Source organism: Danio rerio, chromosome 21 (assembly GCF_052040795.2).
Source record: "Danio rerio strain M-AB ecotype USA chromosome 21, GRCz13ab, whole genome shotgun sequence".
NCBI lineage: Eukaryota > Metazoa > Chordata > Actinopteri > Cypriniformes > Danionidae > Danio > Danio rerio.
The window spans coordinates 51,665,001-51,692,500 of NC_141041.1; the positions used below are offsets into that span (position 1 = coordinate 51,665,001).

Consider the following 27,500-nt stretch of genomic DNA (forward strand, 5'->3'; position numbering starts at 1 on the left):
ATTGGTCGATGGTACTCTGACGTCAGCAGTAAAGCCGCGCTCGTGCTCGCCTGTATTTTGGCTTTTCTTACCGTTTTACCGGCACCGCCCGTCCGGTCTCCAGCAGCCCGGAAGCAGCTCGGTGTGGTCCGGTGTGTCGGCCTCAGCAGGCCCGGGGTCAGCCGCAGTAATAACAGGCTCATCATCTGCACTGCACTGGGAGCGGGAAACACTGAGGGGCTGTCCGCGGCGCGCCTGATCAGAAGACCGCAGCACTAGATATCGCATACGGACCCTGAGCATGCGTCAATAGCGCCGCCACATTGGTACAGGGCTCCCAGGACAAATGTCATTCAACCGCACTAGTCAAGACAGTGTTATTGCGTGAAGATGCGGGACTTTAGCGCTGTCTACGGGTGTAGTAACGAGCAAACAAAGAAAACAAAGCACAAAGGCAGAACATTTCATAGGTAAGATTAATTTTTTTTCTGTTTTTGTATGTTCTGAACTTTTGTGCTAATCAGGTAACGTTATTGATGATAACAGTCACTTGAAATTATAATTTTACATCACTTTTCTACATCAGTGACCGCACTGGCATTCCTGACAAAAAGCTTGTGTTTGTGTGTATGGACATGTACTGTCCTCCTTCCCTGTTAAACTTGATCTAATCCGTGTCCTGAAACACAGCTCCTCTCCTGCTTTCACTGCTCATACTGACGGCAATAACACAAGTTTCTGGCAGCGCAGCATCTCGTTGTCATATTTCTTTTGCATTGCTTGCTGATTTTATTCAACAAAACTAGCATAAGCCGAGTGTTTAGTGCGAGTTGGAGCTGCTTTGTCGTATGGTGAATGCAGTAAGTGACTGTCATCATCAATAACGTTACCTGATTAGCACAAAAGTTCAGAACATACAAAAACAGAAAAAAAAAACTTATATTACCTATAAAATGTTCTGCCTTTTTGCTTTGTTTGACGTCACCGTGAAGTTAGGCTAACGAATTAAAAAGCATTGGATGCAGTTTGGATTGCACTGCACCAGGTCTGCAGCCACACCCCTCTCCATGATGTAATATAGCGTTTACTTTTACCCTAAACAATCCCTAACCAGCAGATGGAGCACACAGTGCTTTTCATCCAACAACAATAACAGCGATGCTGCTCCTGAACTGCAGCGAGTGAAGTCTACGTCAGTGTCTGCGCTCCACTCCTGCTCCTCATACATGGATGCACACAGCACCATTCACCATCCAACAGTTCTTTATTTCACAAGTATGTACAATCAGGATCACACTCACACACACACTCGCTCTACTCCTGGTGTTCGTGGTCCTGTCCTGGAATGAGCCAGCGGATGCTGTCGGTGCACAGGGCGGCGTACAGAGCGAAGCCCAGGATGAAGAGAACCGAGAAGACGAAGAGCCAGTCGATACTGCGCACGGGAACAGCCGGCAGAGGACCAGCGTGATCCTCCGGCAGCACACACTGACCCACGCTCGCCTCAAACCCTGAGCACACAGAGAGAGAGAGAGACACTGAGTGAGTGTGTGTGTGTGTGTGTGTGTGAGAGAGAGAGAGAGAGAGAGAGAGAGACTGTGTGTGTGTGTGTGTGTGTGTGTGTGTGTGTGTGTGTGTGTGTGTGTGCGCGCGCGAGTGAGAGAGAGTTGACTCGGCTGCTCATCGACTCATCGTTGACTTTTCTACTCATTAAATTCGTTACTCGTCGACTCTTGTTGGCTTTGTTACTCATTGACTATGTTACCACCGACTCTGTTACTCAAGGACTCAGCTACTTGTTGACTTCATTACTTGTCGACTGTTACTCGCTGACTCTGTTACTCGTTGACTCTGTTACCGTGAACTGTTACTGTTTACAAAATGTATCAATGAGTGAATTAACATTTACTGACAGAATCAAGCGTTCCCTTCCAGAATTGTGCATTAATAGTGTGTCAGGTGTGTGTGTGTGTGTGTGTGTGTGTGTGTGTGTGTGACTGTGTTTAGAGCAGATGGAGAGTGTGTGTCGGCGCACCGGTCTGGTTGCTGATGAAGGCTGTGAGCGTCTCTAATGTTCTCTCCGTCTGGTTGAATCTGGCCATCGGCTTCACCCCCTGGAACAGCAGAATATTGGGCACCGCCACGGTCCCGAACCGTGTGGAGAGACTGCGGAGACACACACATCATCAACACACACGCTCACATAAACACTAACACATACTCATTCTTTCACACTCACTCACACACACACACACACACACACACACACACACACACAACATACACACAACACGCACTCACACACACCTGCTGTGCTGAGATGCATCCAGGGCCAGGAAGTGCATGCTGGGAAAGGCTCTGGGCAAGGCGTTGAAGTGTGGCGCGAGGCTAGCAGAGAACGGACACCAGCCGGTGTAGAAGAGCACCAGAGAGCACTCACTGCTGTTAGCGTTTAGCAGATCCATCAGGTCCTGCAGACACACACACACACACACACACACACACACACACACACACACACACACACACACACACAGACACTTCTGTTGTTGATGTTTCTCACACTTTAATATTTCTGATCATCAAACAAACTGAAACATTAATCAAAGAAAACACAAGTGAACACTTCATTAAAGAAGAACACACACACACACACACACACACACACACACACATACATACATAAAACTACACATCTGTGTGTGTGTGTGTGTGTGTGTGTGTGTGTGTGTGTGTGTCTCACCTGAGAGGCGTTCAGCACCTGCACCGTAAGCTGCTCCTCAGCGCTGATGTTCCTCTTCTCACAGTTCACCTTGAAGGTCTTCGCCGCCTCGCTGAAGCTCTGGTTCTGGTTCTGGTTCTCTGCAGTGTCTGCGTGACTGACGGCTGGCCGCAGCTCCAGCGGCTCCTGGGGTTCCTCCACACAGGGCTCTCGGGGGCCCGGCCGCTCCTGCACCTCTGCTGACTGTGAGTGCAGCGCTGCAGCCGCCTGGAGCTCCACATCTGGAGGAGCTGCGGCCTCTGATGCACACACATCTGCACACGGTAAACACACACACACACACACACACACGGTAAACAGTGTAAAACTGAGTAACACATAGCTGAACATGAGGTAAACACACGGTAAAACATGCAGTATAACCCACAGGGTACAGCTCACAGTAAGCCCGGTAAAGCCGTGTAAACACGGGCTAAAGTAAGAGCACACACATGATCAATACATGTCATGAACACAGCGACCTGACAGTAAACACGGCGAACACTCCAGCTCCAGGCGAGTGTGTTTTTGTTTACCTCTGTCAGAGAGTGTGTGCGCGTGTCTGTGTGTGTACCGGAGAGTGTGGTATGTGTGTGTGTGTACCGGAGAGTGTGGTGAGTCCGCTGATCACACACAGGCAGAGCGCGAAGCAGCGGAACCGGCGCGGGGCAGAGCTCATCCTGCCGATCCTGTATGTGAGATCCGCTGCTCTGCACTTCCGGTACAGCACTTCCGGCACAGCTGAACTGTCACTATGCTGTCGCCGCCCTCTGGCGACTGTCTGCAGTACACTCTGCTCCTCTTACCTGTGTGTGTAGTGAAGCTCGATATCAACGGCGTACCTGCGCGCTTCAGCATTCTCTACATCTCCATCTGCCCTCAACATCTTTCAGTATCGTAACCAGGCGGCACGGTGGCTCAGTGCTTTGCACTATGGCCTCACAGCAAGAAGGTCTCAGGTTTGAGTCTCAGCTGGGTCAGTTGGTGTTTCTGTGTGGAGTTTGCATGTTCTCCTCGTGTTGGTGTGGGTTTCCTCCGGGTGCTCCGGTTTCCCCCACAGTCCAAACACATGCACTATAGGGGAACTGATCAACTACACTGGCCGCAGTGTATGAGTGTGTGTGTGAATGAGTGTGTATGGGTGTTTTCCAGTACTGGGTTGCAGCTGGAAGGGCATCCACTGTGCAAAACATATGCTGGAATAGTTGGCGGTTCATTCTGCTGTGGCGGTCCCTGATTAATAAAGAGACTAAGCTGTAGGAGAATGAATAGCTGAACCTTCCCTTCCCCTCAAAATCACACGGATTGCCTTTAGGGCGGAGCTATCAGTCATTTGGGGCGGGGATGTCAGTCTTTTAGGGCGGAGCTATCAGTCATTTGGGGCGGGGATGTCAGTCTTTAAGGGCGGAGCTATCAGTCATTTGGGGCGGTCTTTTAGGGCGGAGCTATCAGTCTGTTAGAGCAATTAAAAAATAATAAATAAATAAACAAATGACACAGCAAATAAACAAACAAACAAGCAGACACAGTGTTGAGGAAGTGATCTGCCAGCATGAGGAGGCTTTATCAGCTGATATTCTGCATAACACCGGTGTTTTCTCATCACTGCTGCTGAATATTCAACATCCGAAACCATAACAAAACCCTGACATCCACATCAGAACCCTACACCATGAAAAAATAATGAAATTAAATTTAAATCATATTAAAATATAAATACATACAAAAATAAATAAAAAAATGAAATAATTAATAAATAAAATATAATAATTACAATAGAGAGAGGAGGGGAGAGGAGGTTAGTTGATTAGCATATTATTAATTCTGCCTGCTTTTCTTTTTAATTAATTTTTTTGTAATGATTAATATTATTTATTTATGTGTTAATTAATTTATTTATTTATGCAGTTAACACACGCAGCTGTTTGATGTTGGTTCAGTTCTGCTGTTACAGCTGCGGTGGCTGATGTTGTCAGCTGACCAGCGGCTGTCCAATCACTGAAGAGAGTTCTGCCGTCCAATAACAGAAGAGCTCGACTGTAAACATTTCAGTCCGGCTGCGGTCCGTCAGTTCGGAGTCCGTCATCTGCGGGAGCTCCACACACACACTCATACACTTATCTACACACACTCTTATACACACACACACACACACTCACAGGATGGCCACAGTGAGTATTCACTTCATTACAGGCTCTGTTTACTGTACTGTCGCGCTTCGTCTTGCGTGTGTTCTGTGTGTTATCATCATTATTGCTCAGGCCCGGATTGGCTAATCGGGAGGACCGGGAGAATTCCCGGTGGGCCGGTGCGTTTTTTGGCCGCGAGGGCCGTTGTCCCTAGCTCCAGAATCTGTTGCTCTCAGCAGTCACACTTTTTACATTAATTATTTTTTTTACTTGACCACAGTCTTCCTATTAATTATTTTACCAAAGCTCTGCTCTTTTTATCTATTTTCTCGCAGCCTGGTTAATGATTATATAACTAAGACGAGCCACTATTTTACGCACAGTTGTTGTGGTCCCGTGGTTAGCGCGTTAGGCTATGACACTGCGGACCCGGGTTTGATCCTCGTCTGAGAGGGTTTTTTTTTTTTCATTTTTATTGTTAAGACATATACTACTGTTAGGGTTGTTGAACATTTGAAGTTCTAAAGCAGCTGTTTTCTCAAAAAAATACGTGATAGTGTCATTAGAAACTGATTTGGAAATGACCTTATTTTAATATAGTCAGTCGTGAACTGAGGTGGGCCGGTCTGAGGCTTGAAACTCCAGGGCTGAAAAGGAGTCCCACTCCGGCCCTGTTATTGCTAATATTAGTATGGGCTCTTCATCTGTTATAAACATGTGTCTGACTTCATTACCAGTAGTGATGTTTCAGAGTCGCTGGTTATCTTTACTGAATCATTAAACAAGTATGATGGTGATCTGCAGTAGTGTTTTGAAGCACACTACAGTAAAGTGTACTATACTGTACATATTACAGCTCTCTGCTAACGAGTGCTCCAGCATACTGCAGTGTTACTACAGTCTACTGATCAACTGTGGGAAATGCTGGAGTATACTTTAGATTTTACTGTATTAAAAACTAATAGCAGTATAGTAAAATGTTTATTATATTATAGCTGTGTTTAGTTCAGAAACATTATATTTGCATACATTATATTAATAGTAAACAGCAGTATTTCAGTAACTTTATAATAACCGCACACTATTAATCAATCATTAAGCATTAGTAAGTAGTCAAATCATTATCTGTTAAGCATTAACCCTACATTAATAAACATTAGTAAGCAGTTTATAACTGCAAATGCCACATTTATAATGTGCTTAATGATTGTGTTTTCATACTTTAGTAATGATTTATTAATTATATATTAAGTCTTGCATCATTAACAGTGCAGTTATTTAAGCATGGTTAGTTGCTTTTTAAGATAATTCAGAATGAGTTAGTAAATGATTAATAAAGTATTGAAATTAACGTTTATATATATTATTATTCAGGCATATAGTAATGGTTACTCTGTATGTTAATAAATGATTTATTAACTCATCTTCATCCAGTTCTGTGAGCTAATCTAAAGTGAGGACTATTCATGCTTTATAAATGCATTATAAATGACTATTAAAGGCTCAGTTAAATTCTAAACAGGAAAAAAGAACATAAACAACATTATTCATTCCCGTTCATCTGAAGATACACAATCAAACTGCATCAAATGAAACATAAATATTTGCAACCTTATCTAAAATAAAATTACTGTACAGTTTAAATATCGCATCCTATTATATTGTTAAATAATTATATTGTTAAATTATTATATTATTTAATTAATATTGTGTTAAATTATTATGTTGTTAAATTATTATATTGTTAAATTATTTTATTTTTAAATTACTGTGTTGTTAAATTATTATATTGTTAAATTATTATATTGTTAAATAATTATATTGTTAAATTATTATATTATTTAATTAATATTGTGTTAAATTATTATGTTGTCAAATTATTATATTGTTAAATTATTATGTTGTTAAATTATTATATTGGTAAATTATTATATTTTTAAATTACTGTGTTGTTAAATTATGTTGTTTAATTATTATGTTGATAAATTATTATGTTGTTAAATTTTTATATTGTTAAATTAATATTTTGTTAAATTATTATGTTGTTAAATTATTATATTGTTGTTGTTTTATCCAATTTGATGTCGTATTTTGACACTCCTGTTATTCAGCAATGTTTAAACTTTACAGTCATTCTACTTTAGATAAGATTACAAAGAGTATTGTTCATTTATTACTGAGCCTTCAATTGTCATGTATAAGGGATTTATAAAGCATGAACAGTCCTCACTTTAGATTAGCTCACAGAACTGAATGAAGATGAGTTAATAAAGCATTTATTAACATACAGAGTAACCATTACTATATGCCTGAATAATATATATATATAAAAGTTAATTTCAATAGTTTATTAATCATTTACTAACTCATTCTGAATGATCTTAAAAACCGCCAACTACTCTCAAATACACATGGTTTGTAAATAATGCAATACTGAATTTAGTAATGAAAAATCAACCAGTCAAACGTTATGAAAGTACAATTATTAAGCACTTTACACCTGTGTTTATAAGTCTAGAGTAGAGCATTTGTAGCTGCAGTTATAAACTATTTATTAACGTTTATTAATGTAGAGTTAACGCTTAACAGATGATGAATTCACTAGACGCTAATGCTTAATAAACAGATTAGCATCTATTATCTATCTCATAATAACCAGCAGATCAGCGACAGATACTGTGAATGTGCTAATATAATATATCGTCTCTTAGCATCTGACCTCTTCTCTGTATGTAAAGGAGAGCAGCGGCGGCGTCTGGGACTCGCTGAGGAAGGCAGCGTTCGTCATCGGCTCCGGCCTCTTCTTCCTCATCGGCTTCAGAAACTCCGTCACATGGTGAGCTGATCCGCTCTGCTGGACTTTACTCACTCCACACGTAACTTTGACTCAAATTATTGAACTTTATTTATTGATGTCTTTCTGTTTAAGAATTTATTCATTTGTTTATTATATGAGATTCACTTTGCTCACCAAACTAGAAGATGTAATTGGGTTTGCATCGTAAACTTTAAATGTTTAAAATATATATTATTATTAGTGGCGGCGGCGGTCAGTGACGTGTGGAGCGCTGCTGTTTGTTTCCTCAGGCATCTGCAGAGGTTTTGGGGAGCGTCTGGAGACTTCTGGCAGACGCAGTGGAGCCGCATCCACCAGGCCATGGGCGGAAACCAGACCGCACTCTTCTTCATCGGTAAGACATCTATTGATTAGCAATGATTATTGGTATTAGAAGCATTGATTAGGGCTGCACCTGAGGGGAAACACCTCACACTGACATGTCTAGTGTTTCTGTGATAGGACCAGAGAGCTTGAACAGCTCTGAAAACAGCACATTCAGTTAGATTGAGTGTGTGTGGAGTGAATCATGAATTAGGGCTGCACAATATACCGAAAAGTCAGCATCAATATCCTGATAATAGCATAAGCAATATCCATAATGGAAGGTATCGTGTTTCAGTGGTCACCACTTGATGAATTAAACTGGCCGTAGTGTACAAGAATAAGTGTGTATGGGTTTTCCCAGTATTGGGTTGCGGCTGGAAGGGCATCCGCTGTGCAAAACATGCTGGATAAGTTGAAGAAGATATTTTGAAGAATGATGAAAATCGGTAACCATTCACTTCCAATGCAGGAGAAATAAATAGAAGTGAATAGTTACCAGTTTCCAGCATTTTTCAGAATATCTTCCTCTGTGTTCGACAGAAGAAAGACACTACATGATGATATATAGTGAACTACATAAATTCAGGATATCAATTTATCAGTGATTTATAATTACTGCTGTGTGTGTGTGTGTGTGTGTGTGTGTGTGTGTGTCTGTGTGTGTGTGTGTGTGTGTCTGTGTGTGTGTCTGTGTGTGTGTCTGTGTGTGTGTGTGTGTGTGTGTGTGTGTGTGTGTGTGTGTGTGTGTGTGTGTGTGTGTGTGTGTGTGATCAGGCACTATGCTGGTGCCCACGCTCTCCTTCTGGCTGTTCAATGCTCTGCTGATGCTGGTGGACGTCACTGGAAAACCAAACTTCATCACACGCTACCGGATTCAGACCGACAAAAACAGCCCGGTACTGTGCTGCTCTCTCAAACTCTGTCATTCACTGTGAACACCACTGAGCAATGCCATGCGTGAAAACACTGCAGTGTTTACATCCCTTTATCACTGCAACATGATAATGAATGAATAATGAATTATAATGTGTAATATGAGCTGTAGGACAGTTCTGCAGTATATACGACTCTATTTTAAAGGGCTATGAACTATTAAACTGATATCAGTAATTAATTAATCAGTGATAACCTCAAGCCTTAAAGGCACAGTTCAGCCAGAAATGTAAGTTATCATGGCATCAGCTCTTCATCCTCCAAACCTGTTTGAGCTCTGTTGAGCAGAAGGGGAGATATTCTGAAGAATGTTGGAGAAGGCAGACTGTATTATTTATTCCAGCTATGGAATCAGGCTCTCTTCCTTCCAGCATTCCTCAAAGTCTCTCATTTAACAGAAGAAAAACACTCAGAAATGTCTAAACCACTGGACTTTTCCTTCAATATTTTGTGGTGAAGCGTGTTTTTATCCCAGCAGAGGAAACAATCCTGTGTTAACCTATGTGAAACTGCAGCACACGACCTCCTCATGGGGAGAGTCAGGGGTCACGCGGGAATATTTGTGTAAATAGATCAAAACTACATGTTTTGTTTAGTAAAGAGCATCGATTTTCTCCATATTTAGAAACGTCAGCGTCCAGATCTTCTAATAGTCGTGTCTCCTATATCTATACAGAGTTCAGGTGATGTATTTTCCTCCTCTGACTGGTGTTGTGGTGACGTGTGTGTGGTTACCGTGTTATTCAGTAAACCGCAGGACTCCTGCATCTGCAGCTGACGTGCCCTCATCAGAGCTGTTCCCGCATGTGCTCCTACATCACTGTACATGTTCTCCTGTGCTGTTACTGGACTGTAGTTCATCATTATCTGCCCTGTGTCCTGTAAATATGAGCCTGTAAAGCCATAACCGCTTCCCTTGCTGATAACCGTGTTTGTGCTGATGATAACGGATCACGTGGAGCTTCAGTTTAGATGACACAGCATCTGCGATCAATATAATGATCAGCATAGAGAATAAAAACATCCAGGTGTGTGTGTGTGTGTGTGTGTGTGTGTGTGTGTGTGAAAGGAACCAAACGCTCTGAACATGTCCCTGCTGGTGGAGCGAGTTCAGAGTCCGCTGATGACGGAGCTGTTTTCTCTGGGCTTTCTGATGGACTCGATGATTTGCTCGACAGTAACAGCACTGACTGACCTTCACCCTGAACCTACAGAACAACAGCAGCAGCATATCTGCACACGCCGACCTGTGAGAGGAGTTAAAGCAGAGCAGAGCCGATCAGTCAGAGGTGCAGAAGTGTTGGAATAGAGCTGAGCATTGACTGCTCTCACTTTCCTCCTCTGAGTGAACATCTGCCTATATTCAGTCAGTGTCATCTCCTGTTGGACATGACCAGGGTTTGTTGCATCACTTTCACCTTTGCGTTGGGAGATGTTCAGTTTGTCAGATCACGCGTAATGCAATGTAGAGTGTTGACATACAGATAAAAATGAGAGAAATCCATATCAGTCGTTCAGATAGTGGAGCATATTGAGCTTATCAGTCAGGATACGGGCCGGGTCCAGGATTATGGAAACACACTTGCATAAGCGCAGGTGATTTTCACATTACAGTGTGCTTTTGAGAAGTGTTCCCGGCTCTGTTGTCCTCAATAATGCAGACTACCCATCCTGTCGAGCAGGGGTGTCCACACTCGATCCTGGAGGGCCGGTGTCCAGGAGAGTTTAGCTCCAATCAAACACACCTGATCCAGCTAATCAAGCTCTTACTAGAAACACTAGAAACTTCCTGGCAGGTGTGTTGAAGCGAGTTGGAGATAAACTCTCCAGGACCAAGTTTGAACACCCCTGTTGTAGAGGATTTGGCTTTCAGGCGTTCTGCATTTGTGTTATGTGTGTGCTAATGCGGAGAGATGTGTGTTAAATCTACACTGACTGAGTGTTGGGTTAGTGGAAACTAGCTCTGTGCTTTAATAACTCCTGGAGTTCGCATAAACAATGTGAACAGCAAAGAGCCAAGACCTGAGCCCTGCGGTACTCTGCAGCTTTCAGTTCAATTGCATTCATCTTTACATTGAAGCTTCACACTGAAGTTCTAGTAAACTGAAACCGTGTCAGTAATCAGTGTGATGAAGCACTGTTGACTGAGCTGCCACAGCTGACATCTCTAGTAAACCACAGCACTTATTGATAAAGGCTGTAATCGATAACTCTTCTGCATGCTGTCTGGAATACACACTTCTGATGGGTAAATCTCAACATTCCTAGCTCTGTTATTCCCAGATAACAATGGCTGAATAACACTGCCTCATCCAGGAACTGAGAATCCCCGTCAGTGAATACCTTCATCCATACATTCACAGTCATATGTGTGTCTGCTGGTGTCACGCCGCGCTCTAGTGTCTGAATAATGCGCAGGTTAGTGTATACTCCAGCAGCTGTTTTACTTTCTGTCAGTGTTAATTAAAGAATGAATAAACTATTACAGCTCAGAACAATGTTTAGTGTCTAATTGTTCTGTTTTGTTGCCAGTAGCAGTAAAATAAGTGGGTAAAGCACATCCGGTCGGTTGTTCTCTCAGAATAACCCCTTCAGTCTCCTTCATCAGCTGCTGATCAACCTGTCCGGCTTTATTCTGAGAGAACCCTCGTCTGCTGTATCTCTAACCTGAGCGCTGTCCTGCAGGTGGACACGGGCCGGCTGTGGCATGCGGTGAAGACGGTGCTGTTTAATCAGGTGTGTCTGTCGGGGCCGGTGGTGGCGCTGACCTACCAGCTGATGCGGCTGCGTGGAGACCCCTGCGGCCCCGAGCTGCCCACCTTTCACTGGGTGCTGCTGGAGCTGGCCTTCTGCGGGCTGATGGAGGAGATCCTCTTCTACTACACACACCGGTCAGAGACGCACAACACACACACACACACACACACACACGCTCTACATCCAGATTTGATCTCTCACAGATGTTGGTTCTGTAGGAATGAGCACAGCTGAGCAGATGCGACTCTCTCTAGTGTCTCTGCTAGAGCAGGCTGCTGTCTGACGGGTCTATGACGGACTGAATATTCCAGATGGAGCTGTGTAATGACAGAGAGTTGTTGATCTGCTTGTTTCAGGCTCGTTCACCATCCGTCGCTCTACAAGAGCATCCACAAGATCCATCACGAGTGGACGGCTCCTGTCGGCGTGGTGGCGCTCTACGCTCATCCGGTCGAGCATGTGGTAAGATCCAGCGGCCGCACACACACACACACACACACACATCTGTTCCAAGGGTTTCAGATGATTCTCTGTCATTAACATGTTGACATGCTTTACTGGAGCTACAGCACATTATTAAAGCTCTGTGTGCTGCATGTGAGGTGTAAAGTTGGGAACTCATGCAGGTCTCTGCTCTGCTCTAAAAGAGTCTTTACTGTCTCACATGGACAGGTGAACACTGATCCCCCGTGTACACTGCACACACACCAGTGCATGGATATCACTCATATCAGATCAATATAAGCATATGAACGAGGCAGAATCTGACCTGAGTAAAGCAGAATCACTGTGATATTGTTCCTGCTTACATGTATGTGTGCCGTGTGAATGCGGTATTGATCCTCTGTCCTCCTCCATCTGTGTGCAGTTGTCCAACATGCTGCCGGCTCTGATAGGGCCACTCCTGCTGGGCTCCCACGTCTCCACCACCAGCCTGTGGTTCACCATCGCTCTGCTGGTCACCACCGTCTCCCACTGCGGGTACCACCTGCCCCTGCTGCCCTCGCCTGAGTTCCACGACTACCACCATCTCAAGTGAGTCTGAGCACCACAAACACCAGCTCATCTGCATATTCATCAGTCTGAGCGCCACAGACACCAGCTCATCTGCATATTCATCAGTCTGAGCGCCACAGACACAAGCTCATCTGCATATTCATCAGTCTGAGCGCCACAGACACAAGCTCATCTGCATATTCATCAGTCTGAGCACCACAAACACCAGCTCATCTGCATATTCATCAGTCTGAACACCACAGACACAAGCTCATCTGCATATTCATCAGTCTGAACACCACAGACACAAGCTCATCTGCATATTCATCAGTCTGAGCACCACAAACACCAGCTCATCTGCATATTCATCAGTCTGAACACCACAGACACAAGCTCATCTGCATATTCATCAGTCTGAACACCACAGACACAAGCTCATCTGCATATTCATCAGTCTGAACACCACAAACACCAGCTCATCTGCATATTCATCAGTCTGAGCACCACAAACACCAGCTCATCTGCATATTCATCAGTCTGAGCACCACAAACACCAGCTCATCTGCATATTCATCAGTCTGAGCACCACAAACACCAGCTCATCTGCATATTCATTACTCTGAGCACCACAAACACCAGCTCATCTGCATATTCATCAGTCTGAGCATCACAAACACCAGCTCATCTGCATATTCATCAGTCTGAGCACCACAAACACCAGCTCATCTGCATATTCATCAGTCTGAGCACCACAAACACCAGCTCATCTGCATATTCATCAGTCTGAGCACCACAAACACCAGCTCATCTGCATATTCATCAGTCTGAGCACCACAAACACCAGCTCATCTGCATATTCATCAGTCTGAGCATAACAGACAGCAGCTCATCTGCATATTCATCAGTCTGAGCATCACAAACACCAGCTCATCTGCATATTCATCAGTCTGAGCACCACAAACACCAGCTCATCTGCATATTCATCAGTCTGAGCACCACAAACACCAGCTCATCTGCATATTCATCAGTCTGAGCACCACAAACACCAGCTCATCTGCATATTCATCAGTCTGAGCACCACAAACACCAGCTCATCTGCATATTCATCAGTCTGAGCATCACAAACACCAGCTCATCTGCATATTCATCAGTCTGAGCACCACAAACACCAGCTCATCTGCATATTCATCAGTCTGAGCACCACAAACACCAGCTCATCTGCATATTCATCAGTCTGAGCACCACAAACACCAGCTCATCTGCATATTCATCAGTCTGAGCACCACAAACACCAGCTCATCTGCATATTCATCAGTCTGAGCATAACAGACAGCAGCTCATCTGCATATTCATCAGTCTGAGCATCACAGACAGCAGCTCATCTGCATATTCATCAGTCTGAACACCACAGACACCAGCTCATCTGCATATTCATCAGTCTGAGCACCACAAACACCAGCTCATCTGCATATTCATCAGTCTGAGCACCACAGACAGCAGCTCATCTGCATATTCATCAGTCTGAACACCACAGACACCAGCTCATATTATGCTGAAGCACTTCCTCACATCTTGAATGTGTTTTATTTTCTCTCTATGAACATGAATTAAGTTTTATGATTGCAGAACAGATGTCTGGATCAGGGTTTAAGCAGCTGAATGTTGCTGAACGTCATTAATAAAGGTGTAATTATGTAATGACAGTGTGTTGTTGTAGTTTGGTTCCTCTGTATGTGGTACTGAACACTGAAGCGCTGGCGACTCCTCTGAGGGACACAGATCTGCTCTTAGCATGTGCGGTCTGGGCCGTCCTCCTCTGTGCTCTTCATAGGGCTCGTGGCGTGTCCTTTGCTCTGCTGATAGTGGATCTGTCAGTCTGATACACTGATGATAAACACAGCGGCTGTGTGCTGATCATCCACCAACCCTGCAGATATCACTCATTTACTGACCACTCGCACGCTCAGGGCTCGCTGGAGTTCACCGTCACTCTTATCTTCTAGACCAGCACTATATAGTCTTGCTTTCAGAAATAACGAGCCGAAATTACCTGAGTTTCTGCTTAAAGCAAGCAGAGTCTGCTTTACACAATCAATACCATCACCCTGCTCCATCCACCGGCAGATCACTCATTCTCCGTATTCATCAGGCGTCTCCAAGGTGGAATGAACCACCAACTATTCCAGTATATGTTTTGGACAGTGGATGCCCTTCCAGCTGCAACCCAGTACTGGGAAACAACCACACACACACTCATTCACACACACACACAGTCATACACTATGGCCAGTGTAGTTGATCAGTTCCCCTATAGCGCATGTGTTTGGACTGTGGGGGAAACCAGAACACCCGGAGAAAACCCACACCAACACGGGGAGAACATGCAAACTCCACACAGAAACACCAACTGATGATCATTCACTGATGATATGTGAGATACTCCAGTGTTGTACAGAAATCTTCTCCTCGTCTCTGCATGTGAACTCAGCTGGTGTGTGTGTGTGTGTGTGTGTGTGTCCTGCAGGTTTAATCAGTGTTATGGGGTGTTGGGAGTGTTGGATCGTCTGCACGGCACGGATGAGAAGTTCAGGAACTCTCGAGCGTACGAGCGACACACGGTTCTGCTGGGTCTGACGCCGCTGAGCGAGAGTATCCCAGAACACAGCAAGAAAACACAGCAGTGAGCGCAGCGTTTACAGCCCGCTGACCAGTGTACTGCACACACACACACACACACACTTGGGTTATGAGGTCTGCTGATGATGTTGAGCAGCGCTGCAGGAGACTGGAGGATCAGACATCACAGCTGAAGTCAGACTGATCAGACCTGCTGCTGAGATTAATCTCTGATGAACAGCAGATTCCCCAACACATCTCTAATCATGACAGAGTCAATAACTCATCTCTAATAACTGATGTATTTCCTCTTCTCCATGATGACAGCACATAATATTAGTCTAGATATCCTTCAAGACACTAGTGTTCAGCTTACAGTGACATGTAAAGGCTTCACTAGGGTAATTAGGGTAAAGTTAGGGTAATTAGGCAAGTCATTGTATAACAGTGGTTTGTTCTGGAGACAATCCAACACTAATATTGCTGAAGGGGTGAATGATATTGATCTTAACATGACTTTAAAACTATTAAAAACTGCTTTTATTCTAGCACAAATAAAACAAATCAGACTTTCTCCAGAAGAACGCTCATATCTATATCCTCCTGATGATGTCAGCATGAGGGTTTCCATAGCAACTGCATATTCATATTCTTAGCCACGCCTCTCTTAATGTTAATTAGCACTTTATGGAGTGATGCACTGAAGAGAGCCCCGCCCCCTGCTCATTATTCAGTGTCTGGATGTTTATCAACATGCTGAAATCACGCTCTCTGAAACTCCATTACCTGATCTTTAAATCATCATGTGGGTCAGAATCATCATGAATAAACACGTGTAATCTGGCGATCCTTCACTGAGAGGACGATTTCTGAGAGAGAGAGCGAGCGCTGGTGATCTAACACATGATCTTTCCTCAGCCAATCAGAGCTTACCAGTGGCACCCCCAGAAAAATTTCTTAGGGGTGGCCAGAAGAGGCCCCACCGAATCTTGAGGTGGCACACAAAAAAATATGAATTCAGTGTAATGTTAAATTTTTGTTTCTGATAAATGAAATAATGTAGTTTTTATTCATTTAATTAATTCTTCTTGAAATATTGCAATTTATTTCTTGAAATAATTCAGCAAGTACATGTGCAAACCAAATAAAAATCTATGTTTTACTATTCTCCATAGTGTTTGCATCAATCATATCAGCGTTCAGTATAAGCACTCAGTGTTGCCTTTGTTTGACCCGATCTAATCCTGTTCATATGAGATGAGCTACTAGACCAGTTGCTATGACAACAACTCTCAGATCAGTTCTGAAGAACCAAACGATCCTGGATCAATAACCCAATCCAGCTCATGGAGTAATCCACATAGCAAGAATGAACCCTGACTAAATGACGTACGACCAACAGCAGCAGTATTTCAGTCCATTTAAGAATTTTAAAAACTGACAGAGCTTAAGACCCTGTGGAGCGGACGGACCCCTACAGCAGCGTCCAGTCCTGCAGACCACAGCCCACACCATAACCTAACAGCTGCACCTGAACCGTCCTGTTACCAGACCCTTCCACACTCCAGCTCCTGACATACAAGCATGCACACACACACACACACACACACACACACACACACACACACACACACACACACACAGTCTAAATCTTTCTAGTCTAAATATCTACAAACTCTAGATCAGCAACACATGTAGTGCTGTGTTCAGCGATAATGAGTCCAAATGAAGAGTTCCTCCTGAAACCAGCAGAATAACGACACACAATGGAGGAAGCCGAAAACTCCAGTCAAAAAGAGAATCCAGATTATTTTACATGTCTGAAGCAGCGATTATTGCAGCAACATGAACCACGAGTGCGCGCTGATGATTACAGCTGCAGTGTGTGTGTGTGTGTGTGTGTGTGTGTGTGTGTGTGTGTGTTAAACACCCAGTGGTTGAGCTAGGTATTACACTTGTATTACACATTTCACTCGCCGCCTCCTCTGCCCAGCCCACACAAGCACAGGTTGCCAGATTGACATCAACAGGAGCGTGCCTGACTCTCGAGCCTACAGTGTGTCCTAAAGCAGCGGCACGCGACAGAAGGAAAATTCCCATATTAAGTCGAGTGTTGTCCTAACCAACAGCTCAATGTGTTTATTAGAGACGGCGTCTGTTCCTCACAGCTGAACACTGACACTGATCCGCTCAGCTCACGTGCTGTATTCAGTGTGTAACACTGATAATGTGAGTCTGACTGACGTTATCAGCACATTACTAACAGCAGCAGCAGAGTTCAGCTCAGATCTGAAGAATAAATAAAGCGTCTGAAACTGAACTTCAGAACTGTAAACCCACACACATCAGTGATCCAGCATCTACATTAACCCTGTTCACGAGCTGTAACGTGTCTTCATGAGAGTATAGAGCTCAGTGTTGTGCTGAGAGCAGTGAGTCCGCTATTCTGTGCTTCAGTGTTTACATTTCTGTCCTGCTTCATCAGCTGTAAACTTCTCATCACTGCGCATCTCCTCATGTAGCGTGTCGTCAGGACACGGGGTTACAGGGTGACCTGTTCACCTAATGTTCACACTCCTAATGTTTATATTATGGCCCATATTCGCTGAGTGGGATGGTGCGGTACAGTTCAGTACGCTTTCATGGCCGTTTCCACTGTATGGCTGCACCAGTTTTTCAGCAGCTTTCAAAAGGACACTAAAAGGCGGAGCTACACGCGCAGCTGAACGCTACTGGTTAATCGAGATACGTCATTGGCTTACGCAACAAGCCGGAATGTAAACAAAAGAGCCGCCATGTTTAAAATACACAGCCGAGAGATTACAGCAGAATTATATATACATGTATAATAACGAGCCATGGTCAACCCGGCTCAAACAAACCTCATCATCGTCTTGATGAACAGCCACACAGCAAAAAGCAGAGCAGATTCCCCTGTGCCCTGTAGTTTTTCACGAGCCAGTCTGAAGAGCGAGCGGTTTCCTGCTTGCGCGTCTGAATCTGAAATAACTCTTCTAGAGCTGATGATGATGATGATGATGATAACGGGCGCTTGATTATTGACGTGTTTTGAAACCCGATTCTGTCAGAAGCTGACAAACGCGAGAGTGAAGCGCGGAAACGCCAAGGAGAAGCCGGAACATTATCTTTCCAGCAAACACGATCAAACTGCCCTGTTTACCTATTATTACTATCACCTTTTAAACAAACATATTATGAACTAAGAGTGATGGAGAGACTCTCTAACAGGGGCTACACGTGCTGCTGAAGACCACACACACACACACACACACACACACACGATGGTCTGCGCTGACTGTGGGCTGTGTGTGTTGTTTTTGAAATGTTAGATGTCTGCTGTGTGGAGGTCTTTTGTGAGTAATGTATCGGAGACTGTAAGAGGCTGAATGTGTTCATATGTTGCATTAATATATTTATTTAATATAATTACAGCAGGCTATTCACACCGTCATTGATCTGCAGTTAATCAAATCCTGTTCATAGAAAGGTTAGTGATGAACATGTATACAGTACTGATGTGTGTGAAGTGCTGCTCATATGATATGTGAGTGACCCGTACAGCTTTACTGTACACATTTCCTCCAGCGGGAATGACGTCGACTGAATCTGTCCTACACCACACCCACCAGAAGGGTACCATTGGTAGGGGAAACGCAAGCCTGATCAAGGTGACCTGAACCAACCGTACTGTACCAGTCAGTGGAAGTGAGCCATTACTTGTTCATTAATCACCTCATGTGGAACTCTGAATCTGCAGCTCATTTCAGTCTGCTACTGTCCACCAGAGGGCGCATTTCAGTCACCTTCCTCACCGAGTGAATGAAATACGCTGTTTTCCAGCATCTGGCAACCCGCGCTGCTGAACTATAATTGGCTGAACTGGCAGTGGGCGGGGTTAAAGAGACCACAACACAGACAGACACTCCAGAACCCAACCTCTCAGAGCAGAACATCAGCATCACTGCAGCGACACCTCACCCTCACAGAGAGGTTATGAACACCCAGAGAGACGAGGTCATGAGTATAGAGCATCTGTGCAGGAGAACCGCTTCTCATGAGCCGACCCACCCACATGACTGTAAACAATAACAGGAGAGTACTGGTGGAGGACCGGTTCAGTGGTGGTCACTGAGCTGCTGAATAACCCAGCCGGCGCTGGACTGAGAAAGCTCCACACGTCACGTCAGCGTCTGACCTTTTCATGTTTTTCATTTATTAAAAGAAAAGCAAAATTTCCTACAAATTACAAACAGCACAAACAGCAAAGCAGAGCTCCGAGCCGCTCAGGACAGCAGAGTTCAGCCCTGCAGCTCCGCTCCTCCATCATGTGTGAGCGCTGATCATCTTCAGGGATTGGCACGGCTCCATCTCGCTCTCAGTGGCGGAGCGCTTTAATCACACACACACACACACTCGCACACACACTCGCGCACACACACACACCGACCAGCTGCTGTTCTCAGTGATGGAGGAGATGGTGGACTGGGAAATGCTGACGCCTGTGAAAAAGAAATGATGAAACCCAAACAACAGCACAGACAGCGTGATGGAGCCAAACACAGCTCAGCTGATCATCTGAGCGTAAGGCAGACCACTGAAGACCACTCCATACAGGAGACGGCCATCAGCAACATACACACACACACACACACACACCGCTCATCATCAAGCAGAGATCTAGAGGAACCTACTCAATCATCTTCATCAGGGGAGAGAGAGGGAGAGAGGGAGATAGGGGGGGGGCAGAGGGAGAGAGGGGGGGGGGTTGTTTGGCTCTGCTTCTTCACATGATGGAGGTCCGTTTCCCTTTAGTCACGCTGAAGAAAGCAAGAGTGATACTAAAACATACCCATAATCAGAGGGCGGTGAGCGCGTCAGCGCCGCATATAAGAGGACAGAAGCAGAGAGATCTCTACACACAGCGCAGCACACACACACAGCCTCTCAACTCATATGTACAGGAGATCAACAGTCTGACGGCGCTCGGCTGTACTGACGCCACTGCCAGAGGAATGCTTCATGTCTGACCGCAGGCCGTCTGCTGTAACACACACACACACACACACACACACACACACACTCCTGCAGGAAGGTATGTATTTGGCAGCAGGTCCTCAGTGTCAGTGAAGCTCGCGGCTCCACAATGGTTAAATGCTCCAAAATGGCGGCGGCGGCGACTCCAGAAACAGGCAACATAAAACCACCATCATCATCATCATCATCATCATCATCAGCGCCGTGTGTTAGTCGTCCAGTATCTATCAATGTTTGATGCAGTGTGAGGAGGAAGATGAGCTGAAGCCGAGCAGCAGAGTCCCGCGTCTGAGCCACACACCAGCACCACGGCGGCGGAGCAGAGGGCAGCACACGGCAGAGTGTGTCGCAGTCATCAGGTGTGTGTGTGTGTGTGTGTGTGTGTGTGTTGCCCTCTGCGGGTCAGGTGGTCAGCCGGGTCATGCGGGGGTGTGTGGGTGATGCTCATTTGGGGGGCCGGGCGTCCCGCTGGCTCTGGGCTCTGCTGTCGTCTCTGGTGGCTCCGGCTGCGGCTCCGCTGGGCTGAAGCTGGCTCTGGGTCTGGCTGCGGCTGCCGGGGTGTGAGGGGTGGCGGCGGCGGCCGTCTCCACTGGAGGAGTGTCTCTTACGCACACCGTCCTCCATCGGCGGCTGCAGGAGACAAACACACACACACACACACACACACACAGAGCAGTCTGATGAACATGACAGTGAAGCTGAACATCTGCCATGGCCTGCACAGTACCCTGAGCTAAACATTATTGAGCACTTTGGGCTGTTTGGGAACATGTGAAGTGGATTAAACTTGTACTCAATGCTCCAACACTGCTGATCAGCAGGCAGAGTGCTGTCTGTCTGTCTGTCTGTCTGTCTGTCTGTCTGTCTTCACCACTCTCAGCTCAGCTCAAGTGTTGACGGCTGATTGAGGAACAGCGGCTGCTGTCGAGAGGAACACCGCTGCCGCTGCTCATTATTGTCAGCCTCGTCTGAGTTTCTACACTAATCTCAGTCCATTATTAATGATCCTTCAGTTGAACAGATCAACAGTGGACTCCAGACTTTCCCATTATGAATCCCACTGTAGGGAAGAGCCCGACCCCACACCCGTGTGCACATCACTGCCCACACAGCAGAGCGGAGCTACAGGGGGAAACTCCAGCGCTGTGCCCTGAGCTGAATCTACAGAGAGGAAGAGCAGGTGAAGGTGTGCTTACGTCCACTCTGAAGTCCTCCAGACGCCTGAACTTGCTCAGATGCTCCTGCAGTTTGGGCTCGATCTCCATGTTCTTGGTTTTAGAGTATTTGAGGAACGCCCAGAACTTCTCCAGCCCGTACAGCTGACCTGTCAGAGGGTGAAGGAGAGAACATCAGCTCCACAGAGTGCTGGATGGTGAACAGCTCCGGTTTCAACACACACACGCGCATGCACACACACACCTGCTTCGTAGTCTTTGACGGTCTCCTCCTGGAAATCCTTGAAGATGTCTGGCCTGAACTTCCTCTCCAGCCCGTAGCTGTAAAACCTGAAGAGACACTCGAGCCCGTACCTGAGGAACATCAACATCAACATCAGCCACGCTTCACATTAACTGAGCTCATGCATCATCCAACACCACGGCCGACCCAATCAGCCCTCCTGCTCTAATCAGAACTGAGCAGTGAGGAGGAATGAGGAGCGTGTCTGAAACACACACACCGCATGCAGGATGCTAGAAACAGCACAGGGGACGTGCCCGCATGATCTACTGAAGTGCGCAAATCCACACTATATAGAGCACACGCTCCTAACGCTCGTGTAGTGAACTTTAACCCAGAATGTGTAGTGCACACTGCGGTAGGCGATTTCAGACACAGCCCGAGAGTTCAGGGCCATAAGAGAAAGCTGAGAGTGTGTAGTGACCTGTATCCCTCCTTCCCGTCCTCCACCGACAGCTGCCTGAACTCCTCATACATCTTTCTGTTGAAGTGATCTCTGAGGAAGAAGGACCAGAAGCGGAAGAGTGTGTTCATCTCCTGAGACTGCCCGATGCCCAGACGCTTACGCTCTGCAGGACACACACACACACACACACACACACACACACACACACACACACACACACACACACACACAGTTATTGTTAGTGTCTACACAGTAGATTATGGGGCTTGGGTAATTCCCCAGAGAGGGTTTCAGATGCTCCATCATCACATCGCTCGGTGTATTCAGTGCTTCTGTTGAACTCGAGAGCGATGTGTGATGTAGAGCAGTTTGTCCAGTGTTCAGAAGACTCTGTTCAGTTTCAGCTGTAGTGGAGGGACACCAGCACTAGTGTCCATGTTTCATCTCATCGTCTGCATGAACACGCCAGTTTAATGCTGCTGCTGTTCACTCCAGACAGATGAGCTGCGAGATGTGACGGTGCATAAACGCTCGCTAAACACTTCAACTCAGCCGTCTACATGTGTTCGCTGTGTCATGACAAATATACGGAGATCTCTCGATATACACATTAATGTCAATGAGACAGAGCGTTCAGCAGACATCACGCCTCTGAGCAACTCTCTATATCCTGCAGTTATCAGCTGTGCATTCAGCAGTTACCATACAAAAGCGTATAGCAGAGTGCGCTGAACGGTTTATTCGATAATAAAAGATGTGCATAAACTGCGCTGGGAACAGTTTTACTGAACACATGACAGTGTGTGCATTAGTGAAGGTCATGTGATGATGTTATAGGAGATCATGTGATGGAGAATCCAGCCGGCTGAGCACACTGCAGAGCATCTGAGGAGTTGATCTGCTCATTCTACACGGCCGTCACCTCCTCATCAGTGTTATTATATTATAAACCAGCTCCAGAACTGTCCAGAGCGTGTCCGCTCCGCGTCTCACGCATTCAAACACCACCACATGGTGTCGGCCTCATCTTCATTTAATAGACTGCCGCAGCTGCTCCTCCTAAACGCTGCAGTGTTGATATTCGGCTGGCTGTGTCCTCGACCCGCTGCTTTATTCACACGTCTCTCGTGCCATACTCCTGTCATATGCAGAAACACTCCACATCTTTGGGTGGAAACACAGCGAGTGTGTGTAGTGTAGTGTAGTTATGCGCAGACGTGTGTAACAGAGCGTGTGTGTGTGTGTGTGTAACCCACCGTTGAGGCAGCGTCGGCGGTATTTGTGGTAGACGTGTTGCGTGAAGCCGTTCTCCTTCAGCAGCTCGTGTGACGGATGCTGGAACTTGGGCAGAGACTGAGGAGTGCAGCCGAAATTACCCATCGCTGCCGTGCCCTCTGACGGACTGGCATTAGAGCTGGAGGACAACAACACACCGTCAGCAGAGGAAACATCAACACACACACACACACACACACACACACACACACATTTGACAATGCATGAGTGAAGGACATTCTGGAGTCCACCAGTGTTAAATACAACTGCTTGTCCCAGTGTGTGTGTGTGTGCGTGTGTATATCTAATCTGCTGTTCTCAGTGTGTGTGTGTGTGTGTGTGTGCATCTAATCTGCTGTTCTCAGTATGTGTGTGTGTGTGTGTGTGTGTGTGTACCTGACGGAGGCGGTGCGGGAGCGGTGTTCTCTGGAGTCCATCACCCAGCCTACATGGCACTCCATGGGTGGGTTGGAGCTGTGGCGCGTCTTCCTCTTGCGCGGCGTCTGGAGAGACAGAACAAACACAGTCAGGGCTCATTCTTGCACATCCACGCACGCACACACACGCACGCACACACAACAGTCACCATGCCAACTATATACTATAAACAGAGGATCACAGCAGATGCCCCGCCCCTGAGCTCTCTGATTGGTCCACTGCTGTGTGTTAAAGTTCAACACATGCAGCGATTCAGAACTCACGAGACGCGAGCGCAGCGGTCAAACACTGTCCAGCGCGGGCTTACAAAGAAAATCAATAGAGTAGGAGCGGACAAACGTGTGTGTGTGTGTGTGTGTGTGTGTGTGTGTGTGTGTCACATGTGACGTCACTGCGGTGCTGGCGGAGGGTCTATAGCCCAGTCTGTGGAGCAGGTGACCCTGCAGCAGCTCAGAGACCCAAACACACCTGATGGAGTCCAGCAGCGCTCTCCTGAAGGTGTGTGTGTGTGTGTCTGAGCTTCTCTGCAGCCACATCAGTGACTCCTCCACTCTTTACTCCTCTTTCCGGATCTGATGGTGAGCTGCATTAAGCACACGGTCGGCTTGGATATATGGAGTATGATCTTTTCAGCAGGATCCTCCACATTTAGCCACAAACAGTTGATAACTGTAATAACTGAGCTGAGCCCCTCAGCAGAGCTCCCTCATGAGGAGAGTGTGTGCAGATACAGCACAGCTCCGGCTGGAGGAGCACACTGGAGGATTGAGCACGTCAGACGGAGATGAGGAGAGGATCAAACAAGATGATCAGACAGTGACTGAGCTGCGGATAACACTGCAGTCTGATCTACTGCCGGCCTCTCAATCACATGATGATCTGGCAGGTCAGGGGTCACTGAGAGTGAGGATGGCATCAGATGAGCTCCTGTCTCCCGTCTGCAGCTGCCGCATGAGTGTGTGTGTGTGTGTGTGTGTGTGGACAAGTGCTGTGTGTGTGCGCTGTTAGCCTGCTGTGTGTACCTTAGCATCCAGCGGGCGTCCGTCCTTCACCACGGGGTAGAAGCGCGGCGTCTGGGCGTCTTTGAGTCGTGGCGTGCGGGGGGTTCGGGGTGTCCGGGCGCTGCGGTGGCTGGGGGAGTCCGGCACGGTGGTGGGCAGAGAGCGGGCCATGCAGGACGGGTCCGGGGCACCAAACAGCTTATTAGCCAGAGCTTCAGTGGGGACTGCAGGAGAACACACACACACACACACACACACACACACACACACACACACACACACACACACACACTATAGACACCAAGCAGGAGGTGCAGCGATGATGAAGAACAAACACAGATTCCACAGCTCACACACACACACACACACACACACACACACACACACACACACACACACACACACACACACACACACACACACACACACACACACACTAGAGACCCTGTGAGCTCCAGAGCTGCTGCAATAAGGGCTGCTTGATGGCCCGGGGCCAGGATGCGAGGCTCTCGGGACAGTGGTCAGGATGGTTAGTGACCCGATCGGGCCACTGTCACTGTTTAATTTGGCTCTGGCTGTCTATTGTGTGTAAATACAGGGTGCTTCACGCCCAGATGTTTGTTTCGGGACCGGTCTCGTTTGCCCAGTAAGCGCGGTTCGTCTGGCATGTGTGAATCCCGCCATTGCGCTCGGGTCTGCACTAAATCAAGCGTTCTGAAATGGCCTGATTGAGGTGGTCTCGGCTCGATTCGGTGGATTGAACATAGTGAGAAAACAAAACAAACTGCTGCAGCGGGCTATATCAGTGCACTACGGCTGTGTAACAGTCCCTCCTCATATAGCTGTATATCGGGCTGATGCAGGCCGGTCAGCTTTCCTACAGGATAATGTGTGCTCCATGTGGAATATGACAGTGAAAGCAGGCTGAAATATCACAGACGGCTGTGTAACGGTCAGGAACACTGAGCCAACTCAACCAGCTGATCATTTCTCCATATTTTACTCCTCTAATATGCTGGATCAGGCCGGTGCTGTGTTCATTCCTGCACCTCGACAGAGAGATCAGCACTGATCTGCTTGATGATCTGCAGCCCTGTGGTGGATGCACACACTCCTACATACACTTCCACCAGCATTACAGTCTACATTTAAACAATCCCAGACCAGAACTGATTAAACTGTAGGCTACTGTGATTACTATGTTGATGGATCACGCCAGAACAAGAAGAGAAACGCATTCTAGAACTGGGTCTACAAATAAATGAGAAATGCAGATACAGACAGCAGTGCAGACTGATGGCCTGAGCCTGCTTCTGTTTAGTTTTCAACTAAAACACACATTAAACGCCTGAATAATCTAATCAGTAGTGTATTTAAATTAAATCTGTTCATTTATTTACATATATACATGTTCTGTAAGGGAACATGTATTGTATGAACATGAACATGTATAACTCAGTCACTGTCAGAACTCTGTTATTAATGTAAATCAGTTTAAGGTAATGTATGCACTTTGTAAAGGGGTGTGATATACGGAGGGTGCATTTCTTGGCACAGCACCGGTTCATCTGTTATTTCTCTCTATTATTTAAGCCTATTACCCTATTCTTCAGTGTGGAAGTGTGCTGGTTTTAGCGATTGTTAACTTCTGATTGAGTCGCCTATGGGAGAAAACAGCCAAACTACTCGCTCTACAAACAAGTGTGTGCATGACTACACAGACACAGCAGAATAATGAAATGAGAGAATATCAGTGTACAACATCAAGCAGCAGGAGCAGCGCTGTCAAACCTCTAGGAAAGTGAACGAGACCGGATGGAAACTGGTTCAAATGGCTGCGCCCGCTCATACACGGAGATTGAGGAGAGACAGATGAGTTCAACAGATAGACTAACACAAAACTGACTGAGGCTGACCTCTCTGAGTTAGATCTCTGCGAGTGTCACAATTAAAGTGTGCATTTCACCTATATATAGAGATACATGTGCTGAATAAAACTGTGTTCGGCTTTAGACACATTATTTAAAATATGTGGACAAGAAATGGCTATTACCTTATATTTTTGGCAGGGCAAGTAAAAATCTGAACCACTGACCCGATCAGGCCACTAGAAAAACCCCTGAGTGCTGTCCAGAGTTCTAGAAGAGCAGCACTGGAGAACACAGCAGATCCCCACAGCACAGAGCAGAGCTGCACTACACCACAGTGAACCAGCTCATCATAGAACAGCTCGATCAATCAATCAATCAATCAATCAATCAATCAATCAATCAATCAATCAATCAATCAATCCCTATAGAATTATAATGTTGTATATCGGCAGAACAAATATAAAACACAATAATTAAAATCACCCAATCTTCATAACACACACACACACACACACACACACACACACACACATATATACATACACAGTGTGTGAATCTTACTTTGCGTGGGCCGCGGGGGTCCCGGCGGCACCTCCTGGTTGGGGTCGACCGGTGGTTCAGGCGTCAGACAGTCAAACTGCTCTCTGCTGATCAGGTGCACC

General features: G+C 46.1%; 4 protein-coding genes across 4 annotated transcripts in view; 1 reads left to right on the forward strand and 3 right to left on the reverse strand.

Moving 5' to 3' along the window:
• Nucleotides 1-213, reverse strand: part of LOC137488853 (pterin-4-alpha-carbinolamine dehydratase 2) — a 7,989-nt gene extending 7,776 nt beyond the window's left edge. The window contains exon 1 of the mRNA XM_087302010.1: nt 72-213. Coding sequence (XP_087158136.1) covers nt 72-185 — 114 coding nt within the window. The 5' untranslated portion in view covers nt 186-213. The remainder of the gene's footprint in view (nt 1-71) is intronic.
• A 1,011-nt stretch (nt 214-1,224) lies between these two features.
• txndc15 (thioredoxin domain containing 15) lies at nt 1,225-3,457 on the reverse strand. Its single transcript, NM_001098775.2, has 5 exons — nt 3,344-3,457; nt 2,723-3,015; nt 2,287-2,450; nt 2,015-2,145; nt 1,225-1,490 (listed from the first exon to the last, which is right to left on the reverse strand). Exons 1-5 carry the CDS (start codon nt 3,417-3,419, stop codon nt 1,294-1,296), a joined length of 861 nt encoding a protein of 286 aa, NP_001092245.2. The 5' UTR covers nt 3,420-3,457; the 3' UTR covers nt 1,225-1,293.
• Nucleotides 3,458-4,817: 1,360 nt separating this feature from the next.
• Nucleotides 4,818-16,501, forward strand: faxdc2 (fatty acid hydroxylase domain containing 2). The gene is given in 8 exon segments (NM_213507.1): nt 4,818-4,911; nt 7,608-7,705; nt 7,957-8,060; nt 8,807-8,928; nt 11,651-11,856; nt 12,079-12,184; nt 12,591-12,757; nt 15,243-16,501. Coding segments are annotated over 8 exon segments (972 nt in total). The 5' UTR covers nt 4,818-4,902; the 3' UTR covers nt 15,403-16,501.
• A 3,045-nt stretch (nt 16,502-19,546) lies between these two features.
• larp1 (La ribonucleoprotein 1, translational regulator) overlaps nt 19,547-27,500 on the reverse strand; it is a 16,973-nt gene continuing 9,019 nt past the window's right edge. The window contains exons 11-18 of the mRNA XM_087301990.1: nt 27,400-27,500; nt 24,989-25,191; nt 23,925-24,031; nt 23,510-23,667; nt 22,272-22,416; nt 21,809-21,918; nt 21,586-21,713; nt 19,547-21,019 (exon numbers count right to left, since the gene is read on the reverse strand). The exon at nt 27,400-27,500 is cut by the window's right edge and continues 23 nt beyond it. Coding sequence (XP_087158116.1) covers nt 20,834-21,019; nt 21,586-21,713; nt 21,809-21,918; nt 22,272-22,416; nt 23,510-23,667; nt 23,925-24,031; nt 24,989-25,191; nt 27,400-27,500 — 1,138 coding nt within the window. The 3' untranslated portion in view covers nt 19,547-20,833. The remainder of the gene's footprint in view (nt 21,020-21,585; nt 21,714-21,808; nt 21,919-22,271; nt 22,417-23,509; nt 23,668-23,924; nt 24,032-24,988; nt 25,192-27,399) is intronic.